General features: G+C 40.1%; 1 protein-coding gene across 42 annotated transcripts in view; it reads left to right on the forward strand.

The window, feature by feature from the left end:
- Positions 1–25,001, forward strand: part of FOXP1 (forkhead box P1) — a 1,129,017-nt gene that overhangs the window by 1,051,978 nt on the left and 52,038 nt on the right. For all 42 annotated transcript variants that reach the window (XM_085624906.1, XM_085624905.1, XM_085624913.1 and 39 more), the window contains one exon: positions 14,415–14,498. In XM_085624906.1, the coding sequence (XP_085481032.1) occupies positions 14,415–14,498 (84 nt within the window). The remainder of the gene's footprint in view (positions 1–14,414; positions 14,499–25,001) is intronic.

Consider the following 25,001-nt stretch of genomic DNA (forward strand, 5'->3'; position numbering starts at 1 on the left):
TCAACTCGGAAACCATGTTCAGGAAAGCCCTAAAAACATGGCTATTCGGCCTGCCTTCGAATCGACAGTCCACCCTGGGCCCCCTCCCCCCTTCCTCAGTATGGATGTGCTGCTAGCGCCGGGACACTTCCTTTCGAGGTAGCTGCTCGCTCTACAAGTTCCAATAATAATTAGGAAGAGAATGCCCCTTCCTAATAGCGAGTGGCAAAACACTATTTGGTGAGTCGCAATTTTTTGCGACTCACAAAATAGGGTTTGTAAATGGCCAACAGGATTATTGCATGCGCAAACGGGTCTAAAACCCGTTTGCGCATGCAAAAATCCATCCTACATCTGGCCCCAAGGGATTCCATGAATTGTGGGTTTTTTTTAGTTACAGACTTACTCTTAAATAGCTGACATATATCGATGTCCTTGGATGTTTAGTTGTTGAATAGGTTTTAGCATTGTTTCTGAAGCCAAAATAATTGTTCATGGCATAAATGATTAAAGGAAGGTTGCTCAGAGTTTATCTTTTAGAAGTCACGAGAGCTCCTGCCAGATTGTGTTTTCTTGATTTCGGGTATCTGTAACAGAAGTTCTTTAGATGCTTGCAGTGATCAACTGATCCTTGAAAAACATGATGTGCTTAGCTCATGAAGGAAAACTGTACTGAAGCATTTGCCTTTTAGATGTGTTAGCTTCCAACAGCTTCAACCATGACCTCTTTCTGTCCATCTTCAGAATACAGGGAGTCACACTACTGGTTGCATAGCATAAACACACAATATGTCATAAACAGTTCTACCCAAGTATTGTTGCTCTAAATTGTGAGGTGACTCATTACCTATTCTTTTACCACTATTTAAAATGTCTGCACAATTTCAGTTACTTGGCTAATCCGCACCATTTTCCTGTTATTTTAATTGTATATGTAGGTCATCCCGTTAATCTCAGATTAGTGCAGACTTTAGATAGCGTCCCTTAGAAATTCACTAAGTGCATCCCAATTACTTTTTAATTCAGATAAGATTCGGCCAAGCGTTCCCAATTCCCTGGCCTGAGCAAGCATATCCTGCCTTGGAATGCCACTGAACTGGTGTATAAAAGCCACTCGTTCATGAGCATGCAAAGTATTAATATGTGAGTCAACAAATGCATTCTGCCATCTCCTCATCGAAGGCTGGGACATAATCAGACAGCTGGCAACTCTCAGAGACCACGCTAATAAATTCGCCCTCTACGAACCCATCGGCCCCAAAGGCACTCGGAATGTAAGCTTGGAACCCTACATTGTATCTGTGATCCCATCCAAGAGGATAGATCATTCTCATTTCTGGTGGTGGAGCAGCAAGCTACTTTTGACCAGTTAGCTCAACATGGAAACATTGTAGATTCCAGCACATATATAGAGAGATTCTTAACACTAATGTCTCGGCCATTTTCCATCCCCGCACTCCAGCAACTATGGGCAGACACATAACAAGTGATCCTAAGGGTTTAGTGTTGTGTGAGAGGCCTTTAATTACCTAAAATGATTCATAACTTAAATATGAGTTAAAAAAAAAAAAAGAATTGCCACTGCAGATATAAAGGGGTTGTAATTTGTTCTGGAAATGTTACTGTACAAATCTCTCTCAAATCCAAGAGAAATGTAACGACCGGTCAAAACTATTACATAAACTTACTTAAACAAATAATTTGTTTTTTCAAAGTAATGTGGCGTGCTTGGAGTTAGACAGTAAGAATAAACCTGGAAAGAAAGAAGTCACTTCATCTGCGAGACAGGTGAATGAAGAAGAGGCAAGACTTCTTTTTGTTGTGAGGTCTTGCAGAGGTGAAGAAGCAATGAGATGCTTCAGAGGTTGGCTGAAGAGAGATGCAAGAGGTTTTCTAATCGTGTGAATCTTTTCTGTGGAGCAAACATTTTAGACCCCACATTGTTCGATTCTCTTTGTGAATAAAACAGTGGATAATTTCGACTGTAGTATGTGGAGTGTGAGTAAGCATTAAGTTCCTTGAGCCTACACAGTTTTGTGATGTATTGCGCCTGTTAATGTTTTTTGCTAATGGCTGCTTTGACCTTTTACCTGATTAAAAAAAAAATGTTTGTCTTAGATCATATCCATGAATGCATTCATTAAGTCTGGTCGTCGTCAAGACCTTCTGATTTTAATAAAATTCTATGTAGAAAATACTTGAAGGGGCTTTCAGCTATCGCTCTTCTTCATGCATTGATGTGTTCTATCATTCAGATCTTTCTTCCACCGTAGCCCACTTCTGCCATTGGCTCACCTCATTGTGGATGATGGTCTGCTCTTGCACAATGTGAACTTACTTGGAAAAAGTAGTCCCCTTTAATGCCAGGGTCTACAGGCCTAGTGTCTTTTTTGGTGAAACAAAAATAGACGGGACTGTTTGATGAACAAACAAGGTTTTACAAAAAACATTAGAAAAGAAAAAAAGCATTAGAAAACCCAAAAGGTTGGCTGCCAACGTCAAGCTAGTTGGATTTGCTAATGTTTGATTTAAATAGCTGTATTTTAAATGCAATCTTTTTACCAGTTCTGTGTGCCCCCTTAAAATCCTATTTTCACAGAGCCTTGAAATTCAGACACATTTGACATTTACTGAACAAATCCAATGGAAACCCTGAAGGGGGATATATGGTTAGTTATTTTTTGAGAAAGTAAAGGAAGAACGTGGTCTACCATCTGTGGTGCTGGTTTCATTTGCGGCTGAAGAGGCGTATAACATTACAATTGTCACAGGCCGCAGGATGAAGGACTTTTTGAGCATAGTTTGCCATAGTCACTATTGAGATCCTACCAGGAGTGTCTTCTCGAGAATCGTAACGTTTAAAGAGGGCTCAACACCTTGTCAATATTTTCCTGTGTAGTCCTCAACTTTTGAGCTCACTTACAGGGGCGTAACACAGGCCCCCGCAGCCCCCGAGCTGCAGGGGGCCCCCTCCGCACCGTACTCAGTCCTGAGAGCTCCATTGTAAATACGGAATGGGGGGCCCTTTATGTACCTTGAAGGGGGGGGGCCTCAACTTTCGTTAGGCCAGTGCTCCCTTAAGGTTAGTGCTGTCACCTTTTTTACCAGTGCTTACGTGGATTCTCTGGGTGCTTGGTTGAGTTATAATAATGCATTGCCGTGTCTCGCCTGAAAACAAAAAATGTCAATGCCCTAATATGGATAGTTTGTTGAAGGTAATAGGCCTCTCTTCAGCTGCAACTATAAAAATCGGTATAATTTCTATACGCTTGGCAATTGAGCCGACACATTGGCTAACACGTCCCTGACACGGTTTAAAAGAGCTGCCGGCATGAACTAGCCGACATTCACAGTTGTTTGCGCCAAATTCAGAAGATAATACATGTGGCGGACTATTATCTCGCCTATGCCTAGAAGGACATATTTACGTGTAAACCATAATCTCTCACAAATGGCCATGAACCCCTACTATTTCGTCCTAGTCCACATAGCCTCTGCTCACAGTTACAGACTGCCACTAATCCCTGGTTTCAATTCTTTTATTGATGCTCAGTTCATTTCAAATGCAAAGACAGACCCGGTGTTAACTAGTAATGTATTGTAGCATTTCTATCTGCAAATTAGTTTCTGAAAGTATCAATGTGGGAAACAAAACGTTCTGAGCGATAAAGATATGAGGCAAATGTATTGCGCCTTTGAATCTAAATTCAGAAATTCTTAAATGCATTTAAGATTCAGTGTTTCTTGCCCTTCTAGATGGGGTGACAGCGTGTGTCTGCATAGTCATAAGGTTAATACGGAGGAGAAATTAAAACAACGTTGAGCATAATGTAGCTAACCGCAGATGAGAACCCTGCTTTGTATGCAAGGCCGCAGTGAAGAGATATATGGAAAGCCCAGGGCAAAACAGAGAAGATAATTACATTTGGAATTTTACTGAGTTAAAAGTCATTTACATCTCCAAATAATCTGAGAGAAAAGTCTGCAAAACATGCTGAAAGTTTTTGTGTTTTTATGGTGAGAAGGTACTTCTCTTAATTACATGACTTTTAATTATCTTAAAATGTTCTTTTTGCAATGCCACTTGATCCTAAATAAGAGACAAATATTCACCATTGTCTTGCCGTTCTTGATTGACAGATGGGCAAGAATTACGGTATTTATATTAATCGAATCAAAGTTCAATCAAGGACATTTAAAGTGTCTTGTGTACCTGATTCGGAAAGGTTAATTCTTTTCTTATTTAATTATTTTAGTTTAGAAAGCAAGACATGTGAGCATATTAAATGCGAGATTCAAGAGCAGTGCATCTTCCATTAAGCTGCTGTACAACAGCATTCTTTCTACAATTGCTACTGAAATGGAAAATTGATTAGGATGCATTAGTATTGCTGCCACTGTCATGCTCCAATATTATTCACACATTTATAGGTAGAATGCGGCGTTCATCTCAAGGTTGTGTGACCAATATCTTTAGCTGCGCACTAGATTTAGTTTGCAGCTCCATTGACTTGATGATGCTCCCACTGCTGTTTTGAAGACATTGTTTTCTGTTTCTGTATATGCTGGTTAACACTTGCCGCAACTGCACAGCTATCGACTAAACTGATTGTCGCAAGAACCGATGTGCATTTGCCTTTACTAATCTGGGCGGTCTTAAAGTGCTTATATGTGGGTACATTTTCTGTACAACATGGATTAACTTCTGAAGAGAGTTCCGGCCCTGATTGTGCGATTATTGGCTGAATTCAGATCATTGAGTAAACAAGAGGTTGCACAGGGATTGGATTGAGTTCTGGGATAGTTATCACATGATTTTTTATTTTTAAACTTATTTTTTATCGGCATTTGGTGGAAGTTCAGTGTATAGCATCCCACAATGGTTCACATGGTCTCCGCATCAATCACCCCGCAGTTACAATATAAACAGTGTACCGTCTGCCCCTATGTATCCAAGTGTGAAAAGTGTGTGGCAGGTTTCCCTAGAACTCAGCTAGGCCGATGTAGTCCGCAGGAGTGGGAATTGTTAAGAATGGATTCCGTCCCTGCTCTCAATAACTATGCCATGGCTTCAACAAGGATGTATCGTTTCCGGATCAAAGACCTATCACCCTTGTGTGCATGGGTTATGTGGAAGTCTCAAAACTCGTTCGTATGAGTACCCGTAATCAAAATTATAACCGTCTAATTTTTTATCTGAGGAGAAAACTGCTGGTACCTTAATCAGTGGGGTAGGAGTGTAGTATGTATGCACCAAAGCTGTTTGTTTGGGGGGGACACCAAGACAGGAGAGGGGGGGACACCCTTGATGTTACCCAGTTCTTCCACATGTTACACTCCTCAACCTCTGGCCTCCCCGTCCACTAAAGTTACCACTTGCTTGCAGATTTCCTCTGATAAATTCTGGCAGGTCAAACCTGCAAAATTGATTGAGGTTGAAAAGGCTCTGAAAAAAGGCAAACCATGCGGTATTCAGTGTATTAATAACAAATTATCCATGTCATGGTCATTTTCATGTTAAGAGCTAGGAATAGACGGTATTTACTACATGCTGTAAATAACTGAACCTGGGATAATTGTATTTACCACATGTTATAAATACCCAACTGTATTACGACCAACTTTTAACGATTGCCCAAATGTTTTTTTACAATCTCACTTGCTCTTCCTGCTTCAGTTTCCTAAAAACATTATACTGTTAGCTGCATTATGCTCCGAAGTGCCCAATCACTCCAGTTTTTTTTATGACTGCTTCCAAAATAATTCACCCAGCAAAAACCCCAGACTCGGTGCGCTCCATTGTTTCTACAGTACTACAAATTAATATATTTCTTAGCCTTGCAACCGATGGATCATCCATTCTAGTTCTCATCTCCATTAGGACTATTTAAGTGTCACCTGCAGATTCTTCTCTGATTATTTCTAAAGCTGGGAGGGCACTTTCATGATCCAAAAAACCATCTCCAGTTTTGTCATGGCCGTCCTCAGCCGAGATCTCCATTCCTTGTAGTCCACCCTTTTCCACTTGAATAACTACATTGTGAAGCAATACTACAAAATGTAAGTGGACCAGAGGTACTGTGAGCTTTCTGATGGATACGATTTGTCAAGCCAGTCACTGAGGAGCCATTTATTCATTATAGGCATCCGTTTGTTTTACCTGGCGCCATGCTTACTTCGTTAGTTTTCCAGCAATTGGTCCTAAACGTTCATTGCCAAAGTATTATCCTGCCTGTATTTAAAGACTAAACTTGAAAGTAAAACCTGCTGCAGTGAAAAAACAAAAGATAAAAACAATTGTGTTCTGTATACAGTGCATCTTTGAGATATAGAATTTAATTTGTTGTCATTCAGTCTACTTTCGCGATGTAAAATGGTCCTTTTTGCATTGCGGTACTTGCTCTCCATCGGAGGTGGAATGATTCGCCAAACAGCCAATACCATGGGCTGATAGATAAATACTCTTCTGGACGAAGCCAAAGTCCACTCTATGTATATTTCAAAGAATTAGTAACGATAATCTCTTAAACAGCTGCGCTGTCAAACCAGACCTAAAAATCACTTTTACACCCAGGAACATGGCCAGAAAATTATTTACTTTCTATTATTCAATGAACTAACGGACAGTCTGTATGTGCCCATGAATAATGTGTGAAGTTCTTTTGGGAATCCATTGATTTGCACCATACTCGTTCATCTCTGAATGTTCACCATTGCTTTGTATCTCTGCGCTTGTCATTTATAAGCCACCGATAGAAAGTTAACCAAGAGAAAGGCGCTTTGCGCCTTGATGGTGATTTCACAATTGTGTAGCTGAGGAAAAAAACTGGTAAGTGCAACCCATTCGTATCCCCTTCCCCTGTTTATGGTTTAAAGGTGCAGGAAGAGGAAAGAAAGAACTCTCGGCGGAGTTAAGTGATCTGACGTCAACAGCCTCCATGTCTGACCTGAATATCTAGTTTTTTTCATTGATTGTTAAGGTGTCCCAAGACGAAAGCCATTTTTGTACATTGAGACTGTTTTAACCTAAGGACAGGAGGGTATAGTAGCAGAGAGACACACCGTGAGAATGATTAGGCATTTGGCATGTTCACTACAAAGGGCAACCAACATAGACAGTATCATTTTCGTATTTTTGATGTAGGGGACATCATCTGGGCAGCCCGCTTATAAGAGGGGGAGTATACATAGTTCTATTATTCTCATTCCAGCGTTTTGTGCAATTATTACATAATGCACAGCATTTCTGAATGTTTCTATTTCACATTTACAGCGTCCAGTTGTACCCAGAGAACCCATCTTCTGAAAGAGAGATGCTGCATTGTACTGACACTGGTGGTGTGCTAAAAGTACTTTCTCACTAAGAGTAGACTTTAAGGTTTTTATCTGCAGAGTGCGCAGGAATTTTGGCCTTTCTTCACATGAAGCAGATTGCCTGTGGTGAAACCCCTCGATCAGCCTAACATTAGAAGATAATGTTAAAACCACCCAAAATGAGTATTGCATTGTGATTGGCCTCCTTTTCAAATTCACCTAGACGATGAGTCTATGTCAGTCCTTACGATCCGAAATTATTCCTTTAGTAGGTTTAGGTTTTTAGAAAGTATTGTTTATGGTTCCACAGTATCGGGGGATTAGCAATGTGCTAAATCATGGTCACCTATGCAATCACCCGGAGAATCCACAGAAGAATGGCTAATATTGGAGAGCTTTCGTTGATTGCATTTGTTACCTTCATCTAGGTCTTCTTAGGTTAAAGGGATGCTAGACAATTTCAAATATTATGAAAATTTTCGCGCAAACCGCATTGCATAGTTGTGGGTGCTATTGACCAGACCTGCTCAACCAAATAAGTCTTTTACTGCCACCACAAGAGAGTCTGCAGTGTTCTGTTAATATTTTTCCAGAATGAGGGTGGGTTGAAGCAGTCACTTTTTGTTGAGAACAAATTCAGTGGCTGATCACTTCCAATAAAAAAAAAAAAAAAATCATTGAGCCACTGTTTATGGTCCGGTATGTTTGGCTTGGGCTGACTATGGTTGATGTTTTAGAGCCTTGTTCTGACTGCTGAAGATAACTCAGTAGGCCATCAAGCACAGGATATCAATTGTTGGTCTATCTTTCCAATCTCCAGTACTCACTGAGAGCAATGATTAGGGATGGAATAGCTCGACCTTGGTACACTGCAGTACAGGGGGTTTCTTGTGGTTGCATTGCAACCACTCTCTGGAGTTCTATCCTCCGTCTTCTTAGACATTAATGCTAGCAAGCAGGGTAATGCATGTCATAATAACTTGTTGTTATAGTTTACTACTGGTTTAGGCCATCTAAATACCAGATGTTAGCTTTACCTAATGTAACCATATACATTTTAACGACCTCAGAAGAATGAAAGGCTCGATTGGCCTTACTGACATTCAACCACATGACCGGCAGGTCTGATACGATCGTATTTTCTATGTAATGCTATAGAGAACACATTTTCTGAGTAAGTTAGCCATCTTTTCACCCCAAAAATTATTAAGGGCATTGATAGGCGTTGCTTTACAAAGGATTAATCTATCAACAATTTGCAGCCTGGAAATTCAGCTGTTTTGGCACAACGTGTAGTAACAGGTTTTAAAGGCAGAACAGACCACTTCTAATGTAGCTTTCCTCTCCAATTATTGATGATGTCTTGGTATGCAGTGTGTTCATTTGTTATGTTATATGCAGTTCTACGTGTCTCCTTTTGATTACTTGAGAGTGCTTCGCAGAGAGGGAGAGAATGCAACAGCATCAAAGTGTGAGGAGTTAGAGTCCACACCGACTTTTGATTCACCGCCTCTGAAATTCGCGAATTGTGATTAGTGTTCTCCGCTGAGGTCCAGTACACACAAATCTGAGGAGTTCAGTTTTCCATGGTTTCCTATAATTCATGTAACTGAGTTCGGATCAAAAGCTTCAACGGAAGATATTCCAATGTCTAGGCTTTTTTACACCCACTGAACTTCCAGTTTGTTTTATCGTCTTAAATTTTTGTTGACTGATATGATGGGTGGACTTTGATATACGGACATAGATTGGGACATATTTAGGTGTCCAATTCTGCAGATATATAGGAGCCGCTAATCCGGTATTCTTTGTGAATTGTTCCTTATGCCTTGTAAATTTGATCCTGCGATTTGATGGTAGGTCTGAGGTGGTCTAGTTGGTGAAGATTAAGTAAGGCAGAGCCATGCTACTTGTTTTTCATGCCTTCGGAAGTTAACCATGTTTCTTGTTCACTAGGTAAAGGGTTAGTCTGATGTGCTCGAGCAATACATCGAGTGCCTGCCATGTATGAAATAGACCTATTCAGCCAGGTCTTATGAGGCTGTGTGACTGCATTATGGCCTCTTGCTAGATGCGGCACAGCAACACAAACATCTTGCTTTTTCCTCCGCTCTGACTGCCCCCTTATTCCGTGCTGTATAGCAGGATACTAAATTGGCTCTAGGTGGTTTGGCGGGGGAGGGGATGAGGGGGCAGGCAGAAGAAAGGAAATTGACTGACAGACCGAACACCATATATATATTGATTGATCCCGAGACACCCCTCCACACCACTTGACAACTAAACCCTACACCTTTTTGACTGCGTGACCCTGGATAGTGGAGTGAATGTTTCACTCCCTGGCCACCTACCAGGCTGAAGAATCAGAAGAGGACACATACTTGGTGTTAAGAACTAGGAGAGGCCCTTTGTCTGTGAGTGCCAGAAGCCCGGGGAGTATTCTGGAAACAAACACCTTATATAGGTTGCATGGCTCCATTCACTGATGCTTTCCATTTACTTCTGGTATCGAAGGTACTCCCTTTGTTACATTTTGCAGGCTGCTGTGGGTTGTTTTTCTTAGCACATTGTGTTTTTGTAGGTCTCATTGTTCAGCACTTCGCAGCCGGCAGTGTGATATGTCACTCTGTATCAGGAGTCTTAACCTTAAAATGTAGATGGATATGTCTATTGTCTAACATAAAGAACACTATACACTAAGCAGAAATGTGAATTGTGATTGAAGCCTGCATATGTAAAGTATTCATCATCCTCATCCCTATTTAGTCCATCACTCTTGGATGCCGCACGTCCTTGAATAGGAAAATGAATAATAAAGCCAGCTTTTCTTAAACAGTTATTGGAATGGGCACAAAGGAGGCATCAGGGGGTTAGTTCCTGTTCATCTTTCACTTGTTTAGCTGTTGAACAGAGTCATGGTTACAGCGTACATTGACTGTCAGCAGCAGCACTCTGTTTATAGGTACTCGTGCCCTTTGACTTCCTTCCCAGAGAATGCTGTTGCAATAAAGTCCAATTTCTTACAAACGCCATCAATAGCCTCTCTTTTGTTTTCATTGGTGCAATACTGTTGAGCGCTTCCTCTTCTCGCCGACCAGGCAATTGCCATTGACGGCATCCCCATAATTTAGTTAAAGTGTGGAAATCCAGCAATGGAATCCGGATTTTGAATCTCACTTTGCCTTTATGCAAGATTAAAAAACACAGTGAGATAAAATAATTTGTTTTTCCTGAAATTCATCATTCAATTTTTCTGATTGATTTGAAATTTTGTAAAGTGTTCATATGACCGGAGGTGTCTTGGCGCCAGCTTCTGACACCAGGTGGGCCCTGATTAATTGCTAGTAAGGCATGTATTTAAATATTTCATAAAAGTCATGAGAGTCGATGCAGATTTGATACCAAGGGGAAGAGTATTCCAGTGTAAGGTTGTGCAGCTAATGAAGCTGCCTCCTCAAGAGAGAAATTTGTGGGACGACCCCACCAGATTTCTGGTGGTATTTGTGTAACGAGCTCTTCTTGGAGTGTACCACCTAAAATACTTCTTTTGGTGGCCTGGACCTGACCCATCCAAGCATCTGAATGCTATGCATAAGGCTTTGAAAATAGCATGTTTTTGCGCAGTGAGCCAGTCTAGTTGATTGAGATCCTGAGTGGCTGAATGGAATTTAGGGAGATTCAGCAACATCCTGGCAACATTTGTTGTTTAGTTAAAAGGCCCATTTGTAGATTTAGATATTGGCTGTTGCCATAGTCAATATGGGAGAGAATTAATGCAAAGACTACAGTCTTTAATAACTCAAAAGGGATTTAGTGAGAAATCTTTTTTATGATTTTTTAAACAAAATCGGGGGAGGAGATGACCGGTGACACTGATTCTTATAAGTGAGTCTATTATCCAGAATGACACCCACATTTTAAATTTTATTCTTGGGAACCGGCGGAGTCCCCAACTCTTGTGGCCACCAAGATGGGGACCAGAAGTAGGTGTCGTGCCCGAACAGCATCACCACTGTTTTGGAAGAGTTTAATTTGAGGCAGCAGTTGCCTATCTAATTGCTAACTGCTGACATGCAATCTCGAAAGATATTACCTATTTCGTAGTCTGAACTAGAAAATGATTCTACTATTTGGATATCGTCGGCGTAGAACACCAATGAAAACCGAAATTATTTGATTGAAATAGTCTAAGGCGTGATATATTAAAAAGTGTAGGACTTCGAGATGAGCACTGTGGCACACCACAGGGCAAGGTATATGACTCAGATTCGAAATTGTAGAGAATAGATTATGTCCTATTAATTAAAAAAGAATAAAAGGGGCCAAGGCTGTATCCTTAATCCCCAGCTGCCTTAGCCGGTTAATCAAACACAGATAGCCGCAGATATGTCCAATAGGATATGGGCTGATCTGCCTCCCTTATCGATGGTAGATCTGAGTTCTTCAATGGCCACAATAAGGCTGTTTCCTTACTGTGACTGCTTCGAAACCCAAATTAGGTCACATCTAGAAGGTTGCTTGACTCCATAAATGCTGTCAATTGATTATTCTAGGGAGATAGTTGGTAGTATCTTGTGTATCTAGGTTGGATTTTCTTTTTATACGCTTACTGGATGCACTGCTTTTTTCTCCTTTTAAGGAAAACTATTTTCCCAAAATACTGCCAATGCACTTATTGCTGACATTTTTAATATTTTCCGAAATTATCTAGTTTTGATGCCATGTTCTTTCAAAATCTCAGTTTACCTCTGAAGATGTAGGCAAAATATTTTGGATTAAAAGCTGCTTGTGTAATTAAGTCCTACGCCCACTGGCTGTGGAGATAACTGTCAGTATTAGTAATATTTCTTTCAAATTTGCTCTCAAGTTGCTTCCAGTGAAGTAGTGGATTAAGTTTACAACATTTAGCTCCATGCAAAAAGCATACTGGGTTTTAGTGGGTGTCTAAAAAGAGATGACACATAAGATCTTGGTCTCAGGTCAGGCAGCAGCTATCTGCTAAACAACATGAAACTGAACGTAACCGGAGTGTGAGGTGGTAGATCCCACCTTGAAAGGCCCTCATGAATGCAGCAGCCAACCCCCCAGTCTGGAACCACAAGGAAATGTTTGACTTCCAGGAAAGTCTTAAATGACAGGGATTTTACCTACATAGACACTGACGAGAACCCTGTGTGTACAGGAATTTTCTGACCTAAATGTTTACAAAACTGAATACTTGTCTGCATGTCTACCCCTTTTTGTATATGTAGCCCTTTATGATATGAAGTTACACCCAGGTGAAATATTAGGGTGATATCTGTAAACCCATATTTGTTGTACATTATAATGTAGACAAAAATCATTGGGAGGTCCACGAATGAACCGATGTGGACAGTAAACAAAGCCTATAGGCCACCAGTGAGGAGCAGAGGGGAGAAAATGAATGGTGGTAGCACAGTGATAACTATCTTAGAATCACCAGGAAGCCACTCCGCAAAGCAGTCCTGTTGGCAAAGATTGTGGTGCCAGACCGCAATCAACTGTTCTTCTTTCTTGACACGAGCCCCATCACCCCAGTCAGGAGGCATTATAGGGTTCTTATTGTTCTTGTTACAACTGCAGGTCTCCTGTTTGAGCAAGAAACATGTTTTCTCCCAAAATAAAGCACGTCTTTTTTGGAAGGGCTGGAGTGGAGTGATGATTAAAAAGCTCAGTACATTTTTGGCGTGGGTGTTGGTACTTTCCTTGGTGGGAGTGGGCTGATAAACCAACCTGTGATTGTTGCAGTAGTGTTCCTTGTGTGAGTGATAGGAATTGTGAATTTGGAACAATAAAGAATCCTTTTCTTCACTATGTATTTCCCCTCTTTTTGTCTCTTTTTTTATCCTGTGAGAATTGCACATTTTTGTCGCTGGTAAAGTGACTTGATGCAAATGTTTAGTTGAACGTTACTATAGTTATTTTTGGGTCAATTCCTCCTATTAAAAAGGGGTGTATTGTAATGTGATGCTGTGATAACATCGATAAGAATTGACTATGAACATGTGGTTTAAAATGAAACCACAACATTGATTGCATCATGTTTGTTTAATGCACATTGGCTAAATGCATCCTAAAAGAGGCTTGTTTTGATCAAAGCCATTATTGGCTTTGGGCAGATGTAGGACTTGCTGACTACTCTGGCGGGTAACAATTTATATTGTGGCTTGGCAAATTGAGAGTCTTGATCAAGAAAACCTGCAAGATCAGAGGTGGTGGCGATGTAAATTCCAATTTAGTCTCCAATACAGTTGCTTGATTGAGTGATGACTAATGGGCAATGGCCACCTCCTCTTGGTTTCCAGCACCCCTTCTGTAGATGAACTTTTTTTTTTTTACATTCAGAAGGTAGTTTGTCTTCTTTCCGATGTATCGTCTTGTTCCTTCTATTAAGTGTTTAACTCGAAGATATACACTGAATTATTTTGTGAAAATCTATAGCAGATTGAGTGGGTGCGAATAGGACGGTGCATATTCTACTTTGCTGCGACTGTGAGGCTGTCAAAGGTTTTTTGAGGTGCGTAGCCATTATCACTTTCGTTGTTGCAGAATTGAAGCACTTGGTGCATTTGTGGTTAAGTTAAGGATCTTTGTGATGCTCAATTAGTGCACAGAAATCATGAGCATTCAAAATGCACATAATTGTTAAATTAAATTTCAACTTCCCTTTCTGGAATTTTACATTTTAAGCTCTATTCCCATTATGACATTCTCAATAGCCTCAAAACTTTGCCCTTCCGGTTGATCTGTGTGAAATAGCTGATTTTGTCTGGTTGCATTATTGCACTAACCTGTTTGTTTTGCCACATAACTTGGAATCCAATGTGCACATCTTTTAGTAGGGGATATTTACACTACTAGTAAATGTTTGGGATGTTGCATACCCTACTGAGGTGCTGCAAGTACTCAAGGGGGCTGCTTGGTTCAGTGAATGTACTCTTCAATCTAACCATGCTTGATATCTGAATTTTCAGCGCAAGGATGTTTTTCTATGTCAGCAAGGAACAAATCTTTAAAAAGAATCAGTCTGTTTTATACATTGCAGCTTACTTGAGATTTTACTCACTGAGACATTAACTGATATTAATTCCTTTTGTTAGCTTTCGAAAGACAAAGAGCGCTTGCAAGCAATGATGACACACCTGCATGTGAAGTCAACAGAACCAAAAGTTACTCCACAACCGGTAAGTTACAAGACAGCATAAAGGCCATATATATTCCTGTTTTTCGGGTTAAGAACAATGAGAGTTGTTCTCTATTCACCCGTCCTCTGCATGGGTTCGCCATATTAGCATGAGTTGTTCATCCAATGTGATGAAAATTCCTTCTTTCTATAGAATTGTTGAAATAAAACTTTGAACTATACGAGGTTGCACAAATTCCCCCTGAATTGTCTTTACGGCCCTGAAATGTGGACATTACCTATGTGGATCTCTGTTTTATTGAATGAACTGCATAATTAGATTGGCATACTAGGAAGGGTCAGGTATTTCTTGCAGTCCTTTTCATATAACCAAAGCAATGAGCGAAACAACACTGTTTAACAGAGGTCCCATAGATATCCGCACGCTCCATCTCACGCTTAATGTCTTTGAGGCCACTAGCTTTGGTGATCCAAGGCTTCCAGAAATGTGCTGATGGCATTGACTTGGTGGTAAAAGTAGAGAGGTAATAGAATCCATGCCCTCCTTAGGAATATTCAGCCAAGAATAAGGCTCAGCACAATCCTTTATAGGACAAAGGACGAAGAGTTGGTGCCTTCTGTTCCTTTTTCCCCACTCTTCCGGTCATCTTCACCTTATCCGATCACGTCGAATCTAGAAATCAAAAGTAGTCTTTGTGTTTGATGATTACATGAAAGCCCACCTCAGATCTGAAACTGCACAGCTTTTCAAAAATCCTAATCTTGAAAATGTTTAATGGGGTGGTAGCTTGGAGAATGAGGGGGCTAAGAGTTACAGTACAACATTGCGGGCTACCATACATAGAACAAAGTCCCTTAACACTCCACAAGGAGAACACCCTGATAATCTGAGGTCACAAGAGGATCGTTTTATCATTACAGCAATACGGCCAGTGTTTGTGCTGTTGGTTCACCTACAGTGGACCATCATTTTCTAGGTTTATAAAGCACACTCATACACTGGAAATTAAAGTAACTCTCTTGGTCTTAAGCATCTTGGTTATAAAGAATGAATTTCTGCACTTATGCACATTGATACGAATGATTGATAGCAAGCACAATGGTCATGTGAGGAAGCTGGCTAAAAGTTTGACCAGAATGTCCTTTCTCTTAGTTCATTATAATGGGTGTAGTACTAATTAGCTCTAAGATATAAATCATTTGAAAGACGATAGCAGCATGCAATGCAGACTATTCATGTATGGGAGGTAAGCTTGAGGGCTGTGGTGTTCTGTTTTCCCCTTTTATAACATGCTTTGTGCTTGAAAGCATAACACTACCTTCCACAGTGGTGTAGATTCGAAATTATGTGCCAGTGGTGGTTGTCAAAAATTACAGTGCACAATGGTGTTAGCTGGTTTTTGGGGTACGGTTACCAGATGACTTTCTTACCAAGGACCTAATGCTCCTCGTCTGGGATTTTCTTTTAAATGTCATTGTTTGCAGATGTGTTAGTTCATTCGGAACAAATTTAAGTGCATCAGGACTACAACTCTCAGAATTAATTACATTGTTAAACCAGAGTAGAACGCCGCATCATTGATGACATGAAGCTCTCTTGTAGACGTATTCATTAGTGCAGTTGTATTAGGCATAGAGTTGAATGAGGGTACTGCTGTATCATCCCAGTTGCATGGGGCAGAGCAGTAGCAACATGATGTTTGCATGTCAAACCATTAAGGCCTCACATTGTTGATACATGTACTTCTAATGAATAGAGACTGTAAACTATGAGTAGCAAACTGCAGTGAGAAGAATTGCATTGCCTGAAAAGTCTTCATTGGACATAAATATATTTTGGCCCTATGAGCACCATTAATGTCATTGGGGTGAATGTATGAACCATGGCGAAGTCACCCAGTGGTAGTGAATAGAGATGGGAATAAGCTTTGCTTCATTGTTAAAACGAGGCATGTTTTTGATTCTGTTAAATTATAGCTTGGATGGGGACCTCATACTAAATTTATTTTTAACTGCTCTATTGAAATGTCTGTACCACTACTCAACATTATCTCCCGGTTGCTCTGCACAGTGTTTCTTTATTAAAAGAAATAGGCATGAATATTTGTGACTGAAAAATTAATAGCTTTTGAATTCACACACAGCAGGTTTTCTATGGCAAAGAAGTCCAATATTGCTGTGCAGCACTTCTCTAACCATTTATTTAGAGTCCAAGTCAAACCTTTGACAGCCAGAGCAGTGTTACAAGCCAACATAAAGAACCCCAAGATGTTAACCAACAATAGGCAGTCTGTGTGAGGTTTGCCATTGTCAAATGCATAGATTGTTTGGATTAGTTTATGTAAATGTACTGTTGTATTACCCTTTGGAAAAAAAGATCACATTTGTGTATGAAAAGTGGTTTCGTTCACAGGCAGCATTTTAAATTCCTTATCCTTTAACTTGCATGTTAGAAGCAAACGTCGCTGTCTGACAGCCTTATATTGTCTGCAACTCTCTTAGGTTGAAACAGCATTCTTTTCAGTTATTGAAAATATAACTTTTTGCATTATAGAGGGCATCTGATGAATCAGAAATTATTGTAAAACGTGCACAGGTAAAGCGTCTGGAAATTAATTATAAAATTCTGCTGCTTTGTGGCTGGCGTAATTATTCGTTCCCATTGAAAAGGAACCGCGCGTGCTTCAACTATAGTTAAATCTCTCCTGCTCCCCCGTTCCTACCCAATCCTTTTAATTCAATGGAATGAGACTTTTGCCAGGCAACTGGGATGACCCTTATTACAGGGCTCGGTAGATATCTTTTTATGTCCAGTAATTAATTTCCACCAACATATCTGAATGTGTTCTATAGTTGTTGAGGTATGTTTGTGGGAAAATTGTCATTAAAATGCACGTTTTATAGTAGAATGTTTCTGAATGTTAAATGCCATGAATGAATTTAAAGGATTTAGCACTGTCCTCTTTTTGGCCATAAATGTACCTTATTTTATAATTGCCTCGTTTGCTTGACACAATGGATGATGAAACGTGGTGCTTGATAGTTATTAATTTGTGGTTTAAATACTTCCTTCGCTTGTTGAATAGGGTGCATTATTCTGTTGTCTTGTTTAGGATTCTGCGGAGAGCTACTGCAAAATATTTGGGTTTTTTGACTGTAGTAAGATGTTAATGTAAGTAGAAAGTGTTTGCCAATAGATAGTGTCTAGTAGATTGAACGTCTGAATATTATATATTTTTTTAATATGGTGTGTGTTTATATGGAATGTGGCCATCCTGAATCAGAGTGACCCATGGCTAGCCCATTTTCAGATCTCAACCTTTGCTGAAATGGACATTGTATAGATAAAGGGATCTGAGAAAAATGTGAGCTCTGAACTCTGTGAGCATTGCAGTTGCTTTGCAGGAGAGTACGGGTTGTCTGAACGTCAACATTAGCCCCTGTAGAAATATCCTGATGAAGTATTATGGAAACAATTCCTGAACACCCTCAAACGTTTTCATATGAAGTGAGATGTTCAGGTAAATCAGTAACATGAGTGGACAGAATGTGACGGGACACATCGCAAAATTCCTTTAGAAATATGGATTATCGGTGGGTAAAAATGATGAGAGAGGAAGTAGAAAGTTTGGTATAACCAGCAGTTTAAAAACTGATTTCATTTTCTGAGATATGAGGATGCAGGAACTGGTCAGCTACATAAAATTCTCATTTGTAGTCTAGGGTGCCGGGTGAGAGGAAACATATGTTGCATGTAAAAGTAAAAACAAAATGCCTGTCTTTACTAAGTTATAAAGAATCAGATGTTCTGCAGTAGATCTGAACACACCGTGTTGAATTTAGCTGATAAAGCCTTGGACATGGCACTCTATATATTCCAGTCATAATGCTAAAGTATGACTGTTGAAAAAAGAATTTGGAAGGAACCTTGGAATTACTGACAAATAAACTCCTAATCTAAAATCTAATTTTTTTGTAGTTCATCGCGGGTTGAGTAGATTTCCAGGCATCATTCTAGCCCCTTATACTTAGTCTGCACTTTGGACAGTCAGAGGAGTATCTTAGGTGGAAATGTGCATTTGGGTAAACATATTTTTAGTGTCGATACAAGTCTTCGCATACATCCTTGTGACTGTGTGAAGAGGTCTCAATAAGCATGTTTAAAAATACATTTCTTATTTTTGCAAATTCGTGAGGCAAAATATGAATATTACGAGCAAAAATAAATGTTACTCCTGTTTTTTATTCTCAACCAGTTTATGAAGGGAAAAGTCATAAGGAAGCAATGCTGCAAAACTGAACATGTTGGCTAGTTGGTGCTTCACATTTTATGGTCTTTATTTCCATTCTCTTTGTGAACTACATTCTGAGATTTTAGCAATTTCACAGTTCGTTATATTGGACACACAATTCGATGAGTGTTTTCAGGATTGTCAAATGAGGCGTTGTGTAAAATGACTAAATAAATTAATCTTTAGTCTACGAGCAACAGAAAATACCCCCTAATCAGCTGTTTGTTTATTACTTTTATAGGTTTTCATGTCTAATTATTATGGTTTGTCATAGCTCGTTATTTTTCTACTAGAAAGTTTGTGTGGCAGAGAAATGTGTGCAACCGTCTCTTTTCAATTCATATGCACAAATGTTGAGAATTTGACAACAATGTCTCATGTTTTTTTAACAACCTTTTTGATCTTTCAGGGTTGTGTTTTGAATGACACCTTAAACTTTTCCCAGCACCCTAATTGAATGGATGTTTGGGGTGGGAGGTGCAGAAATTACCTGTATAGCAAACAAATGTCTATGTTGTACGAAAATATATAACAAAAATATTAAAATACACACCTTCAAAGCTGACGGGCACACACCATAAAGGATAAAAACCAGGGTTATGTCTTTTGCTAATATCCTTTACTGAACAACGCAAATTTGCGTTAATTTTAAATTAATAATGTGTATTGCAGTGTTACAACTTGCAAGATGGTTCATACATATACACTGCTTTCATCACTGCTAAATATTGTGGCAGCTTATGTGCAGGCACAAAATGCATCTGTTAAAGTGTAGTTAATCAAAAAGTAGTCCATGTTTTACAATATAATTTTTGTCTGTATGAATAACTGTCTACTTTTTCAGTTATGATCCACTCGGATTATAAACTGATTTAATAGGCAATCTATTTCTCTTGATTCTTTAACAGTTTCCGCCGTTTAACGCTATCGGCTTACAAGTTGGTAAACAATATTCATATACCTCTCCTGGGTGCGGAGTCAGCAGCAGTATTACAAATTAAGCATTAATGAATAGGAAGAACCTGCCACCCACAAAGAAAGTGACATTTTTCTTTACTAATGCTTGCTGGAGAGTCCGGGTTTCTGAAAGTCAACATTAGCTCCTGTAGAAATATCCAGATCATTATAGTCTGGTCGGACAATGCATCCAGTTATCATAAAATTGTCATTGTTCTGTACCATGGAGAGACACAAAACATTTAAGTAATATATGTGTGTGTGTGTGTGTGTGTGTGTGTGTGTGTGTGTGTGTGTGTATATATATATAATATATTATTTTTTTTCTCGTGGTTTCGGCATGTTGCCCTCAGGCTGCTAAATTGCCGGCAGTGCTAGTGTTCAGCGCCACACTGTGCACTGACATTTTTATCCAAAAACATCTTCTTTTCGGTCAAGACTGCCACGCAAGTCCAGATAACATTTCTAATTAATTCACACACAAAAGAGCAATATCAGCGTGTTTCATTGCCCCAAAGCACCTTGGTCACATCGTGACCAAGGTGCTTTGGGGCACCATAATACACAAGTGCGTGTGCACATACACTTTTAGGGCCATTTGCTGGCCCCTCACTTTTGGTCCTGGAGAAAGCCATTCAAATTAATTAAATTGGCTAAAACATGTAGACCAAATTTAGGATGCGCTAGACCAACGTTATCTCCTTCACATCCACATTACATTTTTGATCTTGCCCCAGGATCCAGCTAATAAAATTCTCCTGGCTAGGAGGGGTATCCTGGAGACCGTTTCAAGTCACCGAATTCACAAATTGACACAAAAAGAAAATCCTGCTCTGCTGTATTCAGACGTCATATCACAACTAGGATGCACTCTGCTCCTTAGGTGGAAACCCAGTGATGAAGCATGCCACCAACTAGGTTGGTGGGTGAGTGTTCTTTTAAAAAACCTAATGTAAAGAATTACTGAATGGATTCCTGATGGTCTGATTTCTAGCTCATTCTTGTTGTTTATTATAAAGATATCAGTATCTGTGAGGCAGTAAAAGGTTTTTCTCATGACACTTTTGCTACACTGTGGTAATGAACTCGAACTTGACTTTGCACTGTAGTAATAAATGTGTGAAAACAAGTTTATTAGTACTTGCTCTAAATAACATGTATTGTTGACTTCATATATTTTTACAGCCACAGCATAAATATAATGGATGTAACACCTCTAGCTATGATTAAGTAAATGCCATTTTCATGAATAAGCTTTGAACCTTTAAATCTGCACTCACCTTGGCAGACACCTCTCACATTTATCTTTGATTCTGAGTTGGTGAAAATTAGTTTTAAGTTAGTTATGGCAACCTATATGGATGTGTGCATATGAAATACTCTGTTTGTCCTCAAGAACACACAATTTTGATTAACTGTGAGCGTTCGAAAATTTTCCAATGGCCGGCCATATTGGATCAGGTGTCCTCAAAGACTGCAGCAGGCACCCTTACCAATACTTTGCTCGAGCTCTGTGGAGTATCCTTGGGCAAAACCAGTGAAATTTAGGAGTCATAGTTATGTAGGCTAACTATAACTTACGCCCCTCAATGCCCTGCGTATGACTTCACATATTACATCACTCATGACATGGTCAGTGACATCACAGATGACATCACTGATGATATCATCCAGTGATTAGAAATGTTTTTTTAAAGTTTGTGTGTTAAAAATATGTACCAAGGTACCTCAAAAGTTAAATTAGTATGATTTGTGTTCTACTAATGAGTGATACTATTTCTAATGTATATTATGTGAGTGTGTGTGACTGTATCCATCTGTGTGTGGATGTGTGAGTGGCTGTGTGCGTATGTGAGTGGGTATGTTGGTGCCTGTATTGGTCAATAAGTGAGTGTGTAAGTAGCTGTATGGGTGACTGAGTAGGTGTGTGAGTGGCTGTATTGTTGATTGAGTGAGTAGGTGTGTGAGTAGGTGAATGGGTGGGTGAATGGGTGAGAATAGCTGTATGGGTGAATAAGTGGGTGTGTGAGTGGCTATATGGGAGAGTGAATGCCTGTGTCAGTGGATATATTGGTGAGTGGGTGTGTGAGTAGTTACATAGGTGAGTGAGTAATGTGTGAGTGGCTGAATTCGCTTGTGAGTGGCTGTATCAGTGTCTCACTGGTGGTGTGAGTGGCTGTAATGGTGAGTGACTTGGTTTGTAAGTGGGTGTATGGGTAAGTGACTGAGTGGGTGCGAGAGTGAGTGGGTGTGTGAGTAGATGTATTGCACAGTCAGTGTCTGTATTAGTGGCTGTATAGATGAGTGATTAGGCATGTGAGTACTTGTATGGATGTGTGAGTGGGTTTGTAAGTGGTAGTGTGGGTGTGTGAGTGGCTCTGTTGAGAGGCTGTATAGGCGAGTGAGTGACTGCATGGGTGGGTGAGTGTGGGTGGCTATATCAGTGACTGGCTGTGTGAGTGGCTCAGTGGATGGGTGTCAGTGGCTGTATGTGTGAGTGAGTGGTTGTTTTGGAGAGCAAGTGGTTGTATGGGTGAGTAAGCAAGTGTATAAGTGATTATATGGATGTGTGAATGGGTATTTAAGTAGTTGTGTGGGTGTGTGAGTAGGTGTATGGGTGAGTGAATGGCTGTGTGAGTGACTGTATGACTGAATAAGTGGGTGTGTGAGCAGATGTATGGATGAGTGTGTGGCAGTGTGTGTGGCTGTATAGGTGAGTGACTGGTTGTATGAGTAGCTTTATGCGTGAGTGAATGGTTGTGTGAGTAGCTGTATGGGTGAGAGTGATTGTGTGAGTGACTGCATGAGTGAGTGAGTGGTTGTGTGAGTACTTGTATGGGTCTGAATGGTCATGTGAGTGGTTGTGTGGGTGTGTTGGTGGGAGTATGAGGTGTATATGGGTGTGAGTGGTTCTGTGAGTAGTTCTGTGGATGATGCCATCATTGATATCACTGACCATGTCATGAGTGATGTACTATGTGAGGTCATAAGCCATGCATTGCGGGGGCTTAAGTTATAGTTAGCTCAGGTAATTTTAACTGCTGAATTTCACTGTTTTGTACAAGTAAAATCTGAGTATAACTGTAACGTCCCTGTAACCGTTGTTTTTTTCAAAGAATTACGTTTTTTAAAATTCTACTTCATAACTATAACGTCCCTTTGTTTTTTTAAGTGAATAAGATTTTTTTAATGTTGTTTCCTAACTCTGATGTCCCTGTACCCTTTGTTTTTTGTCAAGTGAATTTCTAAAGTTTTTTTTTAATTTTTAACTATAACCTGTAACCTTTAGGAGAGTAAATGTGTGAGTGAGTGTCTCAGTGGGTGTGTGAGGGAGTGCGTGAGTGTCTGTGTGGGTTTGTGAGTGTCTCAGTGGGTCTGTGAGTGAGTGTCTTAGTGGGTCCATGACTGTCTCAGTGGGTATGTGAGTAGGTGAGAGATTGTGGGTTTGCAGGTGCCTCCATGAGTGTGTCAGTCTGTGAGTGAGTCCATAAGTGTCTGTATGGGTGTGTGCCTGGGTGCATGAGTTTCTGAATGGATCTGCGAGGGGCTGTATGGGTCTGTGAGTGTCTAAGTGCATCTGTCAGTGGGTGTGTGAGTGTCTGTGTGGGTGTGTCAGTAGCTGTGGGAGTGACTCAGCCACAAAGGAACTGAACATGCCCTTTGCACAAAATATCTACCCATGTTGTGTTCTTTCTACTGATTAATTACTAAGTGCTACCTCCTTGGGTAAATGTTCTGTACGTATTCTACACTACAGCTGCGTAATGGAGCATGAGGGAATGTCACCTGTGACCTTGTGTGCGTTTTGACAATCGGATTGTCCCTGGTGCGTCTTTATCCAGAAATATGTGAAAACATGAATCCTCCTATATAGAAGACGACTAGACTACAGAGAGGTGAATCTCCACCAAACAAGGGTCCTTCCTGTTAACTATATGATGTAAGTGCTTCTTTGCTTGGTGGAGATGTCCTCATATTTCTCGGCATCAAGAACTTGTCACCAAAATCGGTGGGGGAATGTGCTGGGGGGGGGGGGTGCTTGTTAAGCTGTCCATCACCCTGCTACTAATGTGGACGGGCCCTGCCGCCATAAACCTTGCATGATCCAATGGAACTATTGGCTGTCTAATCAGACCCTGACATACAAATTGTCTGCTCTAATTCATTACTGCTTGAAATCTTGGGATAAAATAGGATATGATGCGTAAATTCAATCAACGAAAACGCTTTGGTAGACTGAATTTTAAGTTTGCATTGGATGGACCTTAAAAAAAATCAACAGCTGGGTAATATTTAGAGAGAAGATGGAGCAAACTGAGAGGATGCATTTTCTTAGGCTTCATCATTTGCCAATTACCCCTTAGCTTAAATGTTAGACGATTAATGAAGTAGGTAGATGAGGCGCTAAATTGTAGGTTGATTATGTTCATACCTTAACCTTCTTCCAGTTTATTTCCCTCAGTAGTTGACACGAATCTCCTTCAGAGAATAATAGATTATTGCATCAAACAAAGTAATTCCAGGACTCTGACCCCTCTACCACTTGACAAGGTCAGGATTTCATTAACATATTGGATCGGCCTACAAATGGTTGCAAGAGATGAGGAACCCTCGACTCGCTCTCACAGCGTTTTGTTTTGCAGTCAGGTTTAATTTGCAAACTGAGGTCTTTTAGCAAATTAGCAATTAAAGTAAGTTTGTGGGAATATGTATATGTGTCATTAGTTTTCCTCAAAATTAATAGCAAGAGAGGTCAGTCAGAAAATGTCCACTTGATTGCAGCTCTGCTGTTGAGATTTCGCACTTAAGGTTGGAACAGGCACAGCTGCTCAAAGCTACTGCCTTCCTTGAGGAGCTGTACTGTAATTCATTTACCTCCTTGTTATTACAAACATTACTAGCGCACCATATTGAAATAAAATTACTGTTTCTACAAAATATTCTAGACATCTTGCACCCCTGCACATTTATGATGGTGGGGTCATTCGAATGCAGCGTTTAATCATTAGATCACCTCTATAAGCATCCTCTAATTAAAGCCCTTACAACACACTTTTATCTGGTAATTAGCCAAGATTGGGTGCTTCCTCTGTAGCTGATTAGTGACAGCTCCGCAATGGGTGTGAATCACAGTGTCATTCGTCAAGGCTGTTGGGGTCCTCTCACTATGCCGCTCCCATTTCCCTACACCTCCACAGCCCTCCCCCACACGCAACCTTTGCCACCTAATATGGAGAAAGCTTAGAAGAAATCAACACCATTAACATTCTTAGAGTGTACATCATTGACCTTTA

Source organism: Triturus cristatus, chromosome 9 (genome assembly GCF_964204655.1).
Source record: "Triturus cristatus chromosome 9, aTriCri1.1, whole genome shotgun sequence".
Lineage (NCBI taxonomy): Eukaryota > Metazoa > Chordata > Amphibia > Caudata > Salamandridae > Triturus > Triturus cristatus.